Below are 12,163 nucleotides of genomic sequence, written 5' to 3'. Positions count from 1 at the left end.
ATATCCCACATGCCCACCTAAATGAATAATTTGGGGATGATGGATGATACTCGCTTGCATCTACAGACTGTGTAGGGCAGGGGTCTCAAGTCTTACCATGAGGATGCCATTAGTGAGATATTCACAAGAAGGGTCCTCACTACAAAAAGACACACATTATTTATTTTGTACCAGATCAGATGGTGTATTAGAAGAAAAGAAGAGCAAATGTCTGGAAATATTTTACATGCAGGTAAAGTAAAAAACGAAAGTCAGTCACCTCTGAAGTAGCTCAAACTCTATTAGAAGTTTGTCATCCATCTATACAAAAGTGGACAAGGGAATAGCCTTCAATCAATTATTTGCTTAATGCCCATATTGTAAGTACACACTACTAAAATAAGCAAGAACATGATATATTATGGAAAAAGTACAGCTGATCACAGATCAGTCCTCAGCCAAAAGGCTTTTAAGTACTGTAGATGTATTTTTCTGTATTTCCTTGATGCTTTTACCTCAGGGTTTATGGTGAAAACCTTGGACTCCTTCTGCCCTACTGTGAGGTTGCTGATGTCAAACAGATGTGTAGAAATCAGGTCATCACGCGCCATTGGGTCCTCATCATACATCTTGATCTCTAAAATGTTCTGGGGAAACAGCAGAGGAGCTTATTGCTGGTTTTGACTATTTTAAGGAAGACAAGATGAGGTTGTAATTTGAATATTAATGTACTTTCTGCATTGCTGGGGAAAGATTTGGAGGACAGCAGACTGAACAACAGCTGTACAACTGGCTTGTGTTTGATGCCATGTAAATATTGAGTAGACTCACTTTCACTTGGGTGGGGACCCTGAAGGTAAAAGTTTCATTCCACTCTGGGTTGTTGCAGTTCGGCACCGTTTTTGTGCGGAAGGTCCTTGCCGTTCCCGTGGGGAGAGAGAGAATGACATAGCAGTCAGATTCATTCCCTGTAATGGAAAATGGAAACAGACATCAGTTTCAGTTATGCAATGATAAACATTTCCCGCTGTGTCACTTTCCTGTGAAAAGGTTTTAAGATAAAGCAGATAAAAAGTTGTTTTAAAAAGTGATTAAATGTCATTCCAGACAATGCACAGCACAAATGTCTTAATTAAAATCATGCAAGGTGAAAGCAATACCTACAGTAATCTTCAGACTGATGCTGCTTTGCGCTCAGTATGGTGACATTCAAGGTCCAGAAGGAGACAGCTTCCTTCTGTTGAATGAGCCAAACAAAGCAGTTAGAACAAGGCTTACACCATGTGCACAACTTGCTCTTCTTTTTGGCTGTTTCTTGTTGACACCTGTGGAAATGTGCAAGTCTTTGCTTGTTGGTTTTGGTCCTTTTGTCCAAAAAAACAGCCATGGAAAATAGCCTGTTGTGAGTTTGTTCTTTTGATTAGTGAAATGGTCCATTAACTGCAAGGTTGGAAGTACTACAAGAATGTGCAATATTCTGAAAATATTTAACATATTAATATTTAAATCATTAACATCATCCTCAGCAAAAAAAAATGCCAACAGAAGTTTCTATGCATTTTATATAATTTAAAAAGCAGTACTTTAAAGACACTCATAGCTTGTCTCAACAATAAAGTCAAAAACATATTTAAACAAAAACTGTTTGAAGAAGTTTGAAGGAGCTGCATATACATGCTCAGCTGTTTGATCATTAGCAGCAAAGCCCCTCAATAATGATTAATTTTGGTGAGGATGGGTTGAAAAATAATGTTACATTATAATCATCATTATGGTAGTAGTAGAATAGAAGATAATTAAGTTACATTTTTTTCAGCATTCAATAAATAACTTCCATCCCTTAAAGCTGCAGTAGGTAAGTTTTATAAAATAACTTTTTGTCATATTTACTGAAACTTTCACTATATCCTGACAGTGGTACATGAGACAGATAATCTGTGAAAAAAACGGTTCCTCTGGCTCCACCTAGCACTCCTAATGGTATTTGCAAGAATCCACAAAAAACAACCACTCAGAGCCAAGAAAGCTAGTTGATTGTTGAGTTTCATTCCCATGTTGTCATATACCAATGCTGGAAATGCGACCGAACAATCAACTATCCTAAAGCCGCCAACCCAAAGTGTCTTTATATCGTTCTTGGTTGTGGTTGGTTATTTTCGTTCAAGCCTGGTGGATTCTTGCAAATGCCATTAGAAGCACTAGGAGGAGCCACATTTTTTATTTTTTATCTGTCTCATGTTCTACTGTCAGGACACAATGGAAATTTCAGCAAATATGACAAAAAGTTTTACTATTACAAAAGTTACCTACTGCAGCTTTAATCCAATAATAACTGGATTAACAATAAATTGTGCATGTGGAGTGAGAGTTTAATGCCACACTAGTGACTCTGTAAAGTCTCATGGTAATGTCAATAGTTTTGCAGATATATGATCATGATCCAAAAGATTGGACAAACTGAAATTCTGATCTGCTGACGGAGCTAGGATTCATTTGCTTGAAAATCCAACTGTTACATCTAGCACACAACTTTGCCTGAAGACAAGACAACTTAAAAAATGTGTTTGCAGTATTTTCTAAACACAGATATATGAACCTCATCTTCTTTTAGTGGTTAGTTATACAGACTTTCGTACTCTGTGTTTGTAGAGACCTTACCGGTAAGGCTGCATCTTTGCGGTGACTGAGACTTTTTCTGAAAAAACAAAAACGAATTATTACAAACTCATTAAAAGCTAAATATTTTAAACTTAAATGTAACATTTAAGAAAGAGGAATTGATAAAAATAGTTACCTTTCCCACAGCTCGAACGCCATCCAGAGTTTACCCTTTAACCACAGAGAAGATGGCAGGAATATATGTGAATGTTTGATCATGGAAACAAAAGCTACTACAAGTAATGATAATTTGATCATATCCAAATATGAATGAATCAATCTGCTGATTTTACAAGTAAGCAGTGTGATTTATGGACTATGAGGTACATTTTAAGGGTTAGGTTCCTGGGCCTCAATGATTACATTTACATACACGCTAATTTTCCACTGTTATTCCGAATATGGCAATATTCTTTAATTAATAAGGGTCACCAGTTTGGATATTCCTAATTAGGCCGAATGGAGCGGTTTGCGAGTAAGACGTGGTATATGCCGATATTACAGGATAGTCATGTCTGTTTTTGTTGTTGTCTCTGTGATGGATAGAATAATGTATAATACCAGTAAGTCAGAGCAAGTAATAGAGTAACATTTAATGGGCTCATCTTTAGTATTTTTTACATTTTCATGTTTCTTGTGGGCGGTCTAAACTAAGGGAAACAGGCTTCAGCTTGAGCTGCAGTTTTCCATTTGGTCCTAGTGCTTGACGTGTCTCTGTTTACTATAGCGTAACATTGTTTTTGGATGGTAAAAACTGCAGGGGACCAAAACAGCCTTTTGAAAAAGTGTAGGGGACAAGTTCTTATCGATCCCGGTGGAACCACATTAGCCTTTAGCAGTGCTAACCATAACGTTGTTTATGACAGTAGCCATTCTGTATTTCTGTTGCTGGAATGTCTGCATTACTGAATGAGTTTCGTTAAGGGGGAAATTATAAGTTTTAATATGTTATTGGCATATTATGTTTGGTTTATTCTTGTATTTGTTTATCTAATAATTCAGCATTGAAAACACTACTACAGACACTGGTACTGGTTAGATATTTTAGGTTTCTGGTTGATGTACGTTTCTTATGGCAATATTTCAGTAGCCTAAAGTTTGTTATATTTCAGACAATTATATACATTGTGACACTGTACTGCATCTTTCATTCAAATACTCCCTTTTTCAGGGCTTTTACATCTGCAAGATTTCCAATCCATTAACACTTTTAGCTGCATTATCATATGAATGCCTATAGGTGCTGTGGAGATATGTTTGATATTTTTACCTCAGGGTCTATGATGAACTCTTTGGTTTCCTTTTTCCCAACAGACAGGCTGCTGAGATTAAATTTTAGGGTGGAGATCAGGTTGTCATTCAGGAGGTCCACATCATACAGGTGCATCTCGAGAGTATTCTGGAAGTGTAACAGTCAGTCTAACCAGGGTTATCTGTGTCCTTGACATAACATTGTTTTACAAGGTTTGAGATTTCTCCCTTTTTTCATCTTATTTATTTTGAGTTTTTCATAAACTAAATTGAAAAATGTACAGACTACTGATATGGTGACAGATGTAGTGAGTTCGGTCTACACCTGCTCTATTTGAAAAGTGTCCTGAGATAACTTCTGTTATGAATTGGCGCTATACAAATAAAATTTAATTTAATTGAACTGAATATGTCTGTGACATCGCCTAACCGATATAACGGTCTAAGTGTAATGTGTTTTACATGTTGGAGAACCCCTTGAGGCAAATGTGTGCTTGATGAATTTGGCCAATAGAAGTAATACTGACTGAATTTTTTCAAGAGAGGCAATTATGGATTGGGCTGCTTCATAATTCACATAAAGAAACCCTACACACACTCACACAGTTCTACAGTAAACAATCAAGGTACACTTATTTACATTAGGGAAGTTGTAAAAGGAATTATTGTTGATATATGGATTCTATTTTTAACATTTGGGAAGTTAAAGGTCCAGTCTGTAACATTTAGGAGGATGTATTGGCAAAAATTAAATACAATATTCATAGCTATGTTTTAGTGTATTATCACCTTCATTCCCACTGTCCCTGAAGACAGGAGGGCTAGATTTTGATGTAAAAGCAATGTTAGATAGAGACCTTCAACACATTTTGTAAAGAATAGCAGCACACTCCTGTTTCCTTTGTGTAACAGTAAATGGTGTTTTAGAGAGAGGCACATCTATCTCTGGGCAGCTTTGGAGGCTTGACATTAGGTCTGAAGGACTTTAGTTGAACTGTGAATGTTCTTCAAGTTAACCAACAATATTACTGAACTTTAAAGGGAAATTCATTATTAGCTATTTGTGGTCCTGACTGAATCCTACATAATGTGTTTTAAGAATAATCCCTTGAATATGAAAAAAAATCTTTGGGCTGTTGTAAAAGATTCACAAAAAAACATTAAACTCTTTATAAAGTAAATAGTACAATACAGGCAGGGGCGTGTCCAGACTTTTTTAACTGGGATGTGGGGCGCTGATTTATGCAGAGGTGTGAACATACTTCACTCAGACTACAGCCTCTGAAAGAGGAAGAGTCAAGGATAATCGGGTGACACTTGGGATGGCTTGCCATCAAATTTCAAGGATGGCCAGCTCTGGAAATGCCCCTGAGGTGTTAGCACTGTTCATGTAATACCTTTGCCACTACATGTTAAACTCAGCAGTTTGATTACTCAGTGGTCTCACCTCGAGATTGTCATTGACCTCGAAAGTAAAAGTTTCATTCCACTCTGGGTTTTTGCTGTTTGCCATAGTTTTTGTCCTGTAGACTCTTGTAGATGTGGAGGGGAGACAAACAGTAACATAGCAGTCTGATTCAGACCCTGGTGTTAGAGAGAGGAAAATGATTAACAGTCAGTAAAATTACGGAAATAGCCTGTGAATTTACAAGTGAAAAACCTTAAACGTCTGTACTATAAAAAATACAGATATCTTATATGATTATGGAAGTTTTCACAACATCAATGTATAAGCATTGGTAAACTGTCAAAATACAATTTTTATCACTAAACAGCAATAATGCCTGTAATTTCACAGATGGAGACTTTTACTACAGTTCTATAACTTTTAAAATTAAAAGTAAAAAAAGTCAGATGACAACTGTGAATTTAAGTCTGATTATTTGTTTTCACCTGTATTCATAGATAATTTCATTGTTTTTACATGTGTAAATATCTTTAATTAAACATTAAAAAGACAAAACAAGATTTTATGTCAAATTAAAGCTAAAAACTGTATTTTTTTGGTGCCCCAGCTGCTTAAAGGGATAGTTCAGGCCAGGTGGGGTTTGTATGATGATGACTATGGACAAGTAGTCCATAGTCAGTGTATAATCTACAATAGATGGCGGTCAGCACGCCCCAAGTTTGGAGAGGCACAGAAGGGTCCCGGCACGGAAGCTAAGAAATGTACTGCAGTGGGTGGGGGCAGCAGAATAAGGTTTTTAAGCCACTCAATAAAGTACTCAATAAGTTAAGTGTACACTATATTTAGTACTTTCAACCCTCTAACCTTGCTGTCAGACAGCTATTTTATCCATAGGCTCTCTCAAAGCCACCAGACTTAACCAGATTTTTTATTTTTTATTTTTTTTTCCATCAGAAACGGCTTCAAAAAACCAGAACTATCCCTTTAAAGACCCCGAAAAAATCTATTTTCTGAGTGGGGCTTTTTGAGCATGTAGCCTCATATAAATACACAACATAGTAAATGGACCTGTACTTTACTGTACCTTTCTAGTCTTCCGACCATTAAAGCGCTTTTACACTACGTTCACCCTTTCACACACATTCACACAGTGATGGCAAAGCCCATGGAACAGAAGCTAATGCATTCATACACATTCACACAGATTATTGAGCAGATTATTTCCTGTGGATATTGCATCTGAGATAACTTTACTCATATATGGGAACTTTTTATGGAATTCTCTCTGTATTATGTATTTCTTTATGTTTTTAGCAATCATATACTTAATATCCTTTTTTTGACAAATTCTGAAAGAAAGCTGTATTGGATGTCCGTCTTGTGACTGGCTGTGGCGCAGAGGCAGAGCCGGTCGGGTCGTCCCCTAATCGGAAGGTTGTTGGTTCGATCCCCGGCTCCTGGTGCCACATGTCGAAGTATCCTTGAGCAAGATACTGAACCCCAAATTGCTCCTGATGCTGTGCATGCTGTGTATGAATGTTGGAAAGGAAACCTACAGCTGCAGCAGAAGGACAGGTTTTGCGCCAGTTAACAGAAACTTTTCCAATAACACCACTTGACAAGGACGCAATAACACAGTGAATGTAAAGTTTGAATGACGAGGCATCATATCAACCTGTGTGTGAAGATGAATTTAGTTAACTGGCACAGGACTTAATTGACACCGGTGTCCAGCTGGCCGTGTGGACGCAGCAGCACAACAGTTGGTGATTGATTCAGCCAAACGGTTAATTATTTTAATCAATGTTACTACATGTTACACTTACAATTGTACTAGTAAAGATATGCCTGTGTGTGTAGTCCTGCCACAGCGTGCCTGTTTCAAGGCCAGGGCTCTGTATCTGCAACTGGAGGGGAGCAATACTAAGACAGGGTTGAGAGGATTTCTATTTTTCTCCATCTGATGAAGCAAATTAGCATAGTTTTACTGTGGAAAATTCTCAACCAATAATGGATTTTTCCTTTTTCCTTCAACTTAATTTTGGCCTATTTACTCATGAATATCAGGGCTGCTGCTGGCCATTTGGGTGCCTTAAGTTTAAACGTTTACATTTACATTCATGTCGGCACAGAGAAGTATACCCTGTGCATGTATTGAAAATAAACAATACATAAATAGACAATGTGGGCTGCCCAAGGTTGACACCCAGAAACGTCCTTATTCAACTCAGAGCCAAAACTCAAAAAAACAAAGAAACTAGATTGGGACAGTCCTGAGAGTGCTAAAAATTACTTTAAACAAGCATTAGGGCTCTTTTTTTTTTACTAACTTCACTTCTTCCCCGGAGTTCTTGTGCTTTCTCGTCTCGCAGGTTCTTATCAATCCTGGTGGAGCCTCCCGCCATGGTCCTGCTAGATTGCCATTACCAATACTGTTGTTGCTGTGCACCTGTCTCTCTCTCTCCATCTCTCTCTCTCTCTCTCTCTCTCTCTCTGTCTCTCTGTCTGTCTCTCTCTCTCTCTCTCTCTCTCACCCCAACTGGTCGAGACAGACGACCACCCACCTAGAGCCGAAGGATCTGTCCTAGGTTTCTGCCTTTTAACAGGCAGTTTTTCCTTGCCCTTGTCACCAAGGTCTTGCTCATGGTGGTACTGTTGGGTCTCTGTAACTAATGTTTTAAAGAGTTCGGTCTAGACCTGCTCTATTTGAAAAGTGTCCTGAGATAACTTCTGTTATGAATTGGCGCTATACAAATAAAATTGAATTAAACTGAATTGAATTTTTTTTGGTATTAAGTAAAAATCAGTGCATACCAGCTGAGGGTAGAAATGAAGCAACCAGACTTTATCGTAACATACATCAAAGTATGCATGTCACCATGTGTTCATTAAGATCAAAATGATATATGTACGTACAATAATCTGTAGAAAGGATGTTTTCTGCTCTCAGTATGGTGACATCCAGTGTCCAGGAGGTGACAGCTTTCTTCTGTTGAATAAAGAAAGATGAAATCATGAGGCACACCGCACAGATACAAAAGTGTGTAGAATTAATGATTAAAAATGTATCTTCTAAAGGTGAGAATATTTTAAGGAGCTGATCACACAGTTGCGTTGCTAGAAAGGCATTGCCTGCAAAACCATTGTTTTGCTGTGGTGCAGCCACCTTCATAGGGGGAAAAAAGTGGCCCCTTGCTGAGGGATACAAATCAAGCAGGGGTTCTATGAGATTTTGAGTGTCTCTCTGTCTTCTGCTACTCTCAAAATGAATGTAAAGGAAATAAAAGCTTAAGGCGTACCTTAGGGCGGCTGTGGCTCAGAGGCAGAGCGGGTTGTTCCTTAATCGGAAGATTAAGATTGTGGGTTCAACCCCCGGCTCCTGTTGCCACATGTTGAAGTATCCTTGAGCAAGATACTGAATCCCAAATTGCTCCTGATGCCGTGCATCGGTGTGTGACTGAAAGTTAGTTTCTGTTCGATGGACTTTGCCATCACTGAGTGAATGTGTGTGAAAGGGTGAATGTGGCACGTAGTGTAAAAGCGCTTTGAGTGGTCGGAAGACTAGAAAGGCGCTATACAAGTACAGGTCCATTTACCATTACCTAAGGTTGTAAATGCGTCTCTGTGTGATCAGTCCCTGAGACAGCATCAGCTCTTAAATGTATTATATTCTGACTCTGAGCTGTATCACACCAACCCTGTCTCTTCAATGACACACACAGTTTCCTCTCTATCTGACAATGATAATTTTCTTTGGCTTCAAGCTTTTTCTTTGTTTAATGTAACTTCAGTATATATATATACTATAGATATATATGATATAGTGTCCTTTGGAAGATAGCACCTCTGCATATTAACCAATAAACAGCACAATAGCAGCATGATATCATCAATGTCAAATGTCAACTGTGTACATTTCTATTGGAAATAGATAGCTTGAATTCATTCAGAGCTGAAAGTCATGATCAAGTAGGTAAGTAGTGAGTGATGTTACAATGAGTTGATGAAGTGTGTTATAAGTTAAGTGTGCGTCAGAATACAACTTCATCAGAGCCCTATGCATTGTGATGTATCCGTGGCTCAGACCTCTTTAGCCCAGGGCTTACAGCTCTGATAAGTTCAGTCATTTTTCACTTGCAAATTCAGATGTGGGGTATGGCGCATAGCAGATAAAATCCTCACAAATAACTAAACACAGTGAATTAATATTCAATGGTTATTTCATTTTCATAGGAAAATGAGACTTAGAACTGACTGCCTGTGTCAATAGTGGGAGCAGCATTGAAGAGGGTGATGCCAGGAGGCTGAATAAGCTTATTAAGAAAGCTGGTTCTGTCACCCTGGAGACTGTGGAAGAGGTGGTCAATTGGAGGATGAGGTCCAAACTCCTGGCCATTATGAAAAACCCCTCCGATCACATGACACTGTGTCAGAGCAGAGAAGCTCCTTTAGCAAAAGACTATTACAACTGAGCACTAAGGAGCACTACAGGAGATCTTTTCTGCCTGCTGTAAGACTGTACAACTCCTCCTCCAGCTGGCTCCATCCTGGTGGTTAGACTCAAGCTGGGGGGTGTTAAAAATCACACTGGACTGCTTTGCATTGTACAATGTGTCAGATGTGAATTTTTTATTTATTTCTAATTTTCTTTTCTTACATATGTTTAGCTATTGTGTTTAATTTTTTGTTGTATATTCTATTCTTAAATCATAACTTTATTTTTTGTCTGTTGCCTTACTCTTCTGGTGTTGTCCAATGTGAACTGCTGTAACGGCTTAATTTTGCTGCTGCCGCTGCTGCTGCTGCTGCTGCTGCTGCTGCTATACATTTGAAACTTTTAATGTGGGATGTCCCCATCCTTGTTAACATCTTTCTAAATGTCACTTGAGCAAGGTGTAATAAGACGAGGTTAGAGAAAACCTAACAAGTCCAACCATTCGGAAGATTATAACCCTGAGCACAGGTTTTTTAACCTGTGAATTCTAAACAAGTGAGAAGCCTTTTGTTCAAAAACAGAAATCTAACCTTACAGCCCTCTCTTCATATTGTGGTCACATTGAATATAATAGAACCATTAGGGGCAGAGAAAGAAAACATGACATGCCAATCAAGTCAAATCTCTGCTTAATACGAAGTATTCTTCCAATGCAGGGAAATTGAATTAACATTTTAGGCGAAATTCCAAAGTTTCCAGTGATCTCAAATATGATATTTGTTGATATTTGTTGTTGTAAATATAAAAATAATTACAAAATATTCACAGTTATAATCGGTCAACTTATGTGAGCTGAATGAATGATACAGGAAGTGCAAGAAAAGCACTACATTGTACTCACCATTTCCATTAGGACTGTTATTTTTTACCAAGAGTGGCAAAGTAGCTGTACTGCAGTCTTGATGAGTATGCTGCTCTGTGGAGCAATGGCTGTTGATGTAAGCTATTTATATTAAATGATTTTCATATGTCAAGGAAATGATAAGCAAATGAGTAGAATTAGCATGAAACAGATCTTTCATTTCCATAACCAGTTGAAACAAATGAGACAGAGATTAAGTTCCAATGTCAGGAGCTGAATCCATCATGCTGTGTCATTGAAGTTGTCATTGCTTGAGCACTAAACCAGTTTATTCAGAGAACTGTGCTTTACCCAAGGGCAATGTGGAGCTGAAATTAGACAGTTAGGTCCTGTTCACAGAGAGCTGTTCAGCTCCATGTATTCCAATTGAAGGATGTGATTACTAGTGTTAGGGGGGGCAGGGGGCTGAATATTGGTCTTATTTTGGTTGTTTGAAAGTAGTGTTTCTCTCTCCTCTTGTGCTCAACTTCTTTGGAGTGCCTTTCTTACTCTATTTGGACAGGGATTATTTGAAATATTTCAAATCAACATTTATCTTTGCCAGTAATAATCAACTGTCAAACCACATGCTAGCATAAACTCATCAGGAGGATACATGAAGGCCTTGATATTTAGACCAGTGGTTCCCAACCTTTTTCCTTAGGGGACCCCTTTTCAATCATTGGCCAAACTAGCTAAATTAAATTTTTTATGGAAATGGGTAGTGAATGTTATAATTGCAGGAAGTTTGTGTAAAACCAGAGATTTGAATGAATTTTGAGCAGATTATTTCCCTAATCCTTTCCTACTTAATAGGCTTCTTTTTTTGTGGAATTCAGTGTATTCTTCTCCCTGACACTTGTTTATCAGCTCCTTGTTTGTTATAACTGTGCACTTTTTTACTGCAGGACGGTGACAGGGTGGTGTTCAGGAAGCATCGTAATCAGAAGCCTAAATTACCTCAACTGATTCCTTACAACTCAAAGCAGTTCTATCTCTTTGGTTCAATACCCAGTCCTCGACCATATATGAAGCTCCCTCTTCACCACAATAGTCCTGTACAATGTACACATAACTACCAACACTGCACCAATATGTCTCTCAATCTCACACCCTAAAGGTACTTGATTGTCTTTAATTGTATTTAATTTAGGCAGCAACTTGTTCGCACTTGAATCAGAATCAGAATCACTTTTATTGGCCAGGTATGTGCACAAATACAAGGAATTTGACTCCGGTTTTACATTGCTCTCAGTGTACAAACAGAGACTAAGCATAAATAACCAAAACAAGAAGTTCAACAAAATAGACATAAACTACTATGTACAGTTATACATATATTTGTTACCTTTACATATATTTTTTTGAAATAAACTGAAATTCAACAATGGAAAAATAAATATATAGTTTTCAGGTGCAGTGGATGTTAGGGTAAGAGGATTATTGTACAGGGATTGTTCCTGACACTGTGTGAGTGATTGTTTGTTGGTAGGAACTGTTCCTATGTCTGTTTGTTTTGGCGTACAGTGCT

General features: G+C 38.0%; 1 protein-coding gene across 7 annotated transcripts in view; it reads right to left on the bottom strand.

Moving 5' to 3' along the window:
* Positions 1-10,711, bottom strand: part of pla2g4f.1 (phospholipase A2, group IVF, tandem duplicate 1) — a 78,226-nt gene extending 67,515 nt beyond the window's left edge. For 6 of the 7 annotated variants that reach the window (XM_051422890.1, XM_051422897.1, XM_051422932.1 and 3 more), the window contains exons 1-11: positions 10,633-10,711; positions 8,213-8,285; positions 5,336-5,472; positions 3,908-4,036; positions 2,774-2,808; positions 2,638-2,674; positions 1,144-1,216; positions 811-947; positions 495-626; positions 260-300; positions 97-139 (exon numbers count right to left, since the gene is read on the bottom strand). In XM_051422890.1, coding sequence (XP_051278850.1) covers positions 97-139; positions 260-300; positions 495-626; positions 811-947; positions 1,144-1,216; positions 2,638-2,674; positions 2,774-2,808; positions 3,908-4,036; positions 5,336-5,472; positions 8,213-8,285; positions 10,633-10,641 — 846 coding nt within the window. In that variant the 5' untranslated portion in view covers positions 10,642-10,711. The remainder of the gene's footprint in view (positions 1-96; positions 140-259; positions 301-494; positions 627-810; positions 948-1,143; positions 1,217-2,637; positions 2,675-2,773; positions 2,809-3,907; positions 4,037-5,335; positions 5,473-8,212; positions 8,286-10,632) is intronic. The other variant, XM_051422913.1, reaches the window with a different exon arrangement.
* Between the last annotated feature and the right edge of the window lie 1,452 nt (positions 10,712-12,163).

The sequence above is a fragment of the Dicentrarchus labrax genome, unplaced genomic scaffold (assembly GCF_905237075.1).
Source record: "Dicentrarchus labrax unplaced genomic scaffold, dlabrax2021, whole genome shotgun sequence".
NCBI lineage: Eukaryota > Metazoa > Chordata > Actinopteri > Moronidae > Dicentrarchus > Dicentrarchus labrax.
The sequence above is the reverse complement of the archived record's forward strand: the minus strand, read 5'-3'. Positions and strand labels throughout refer to the sequence as shown.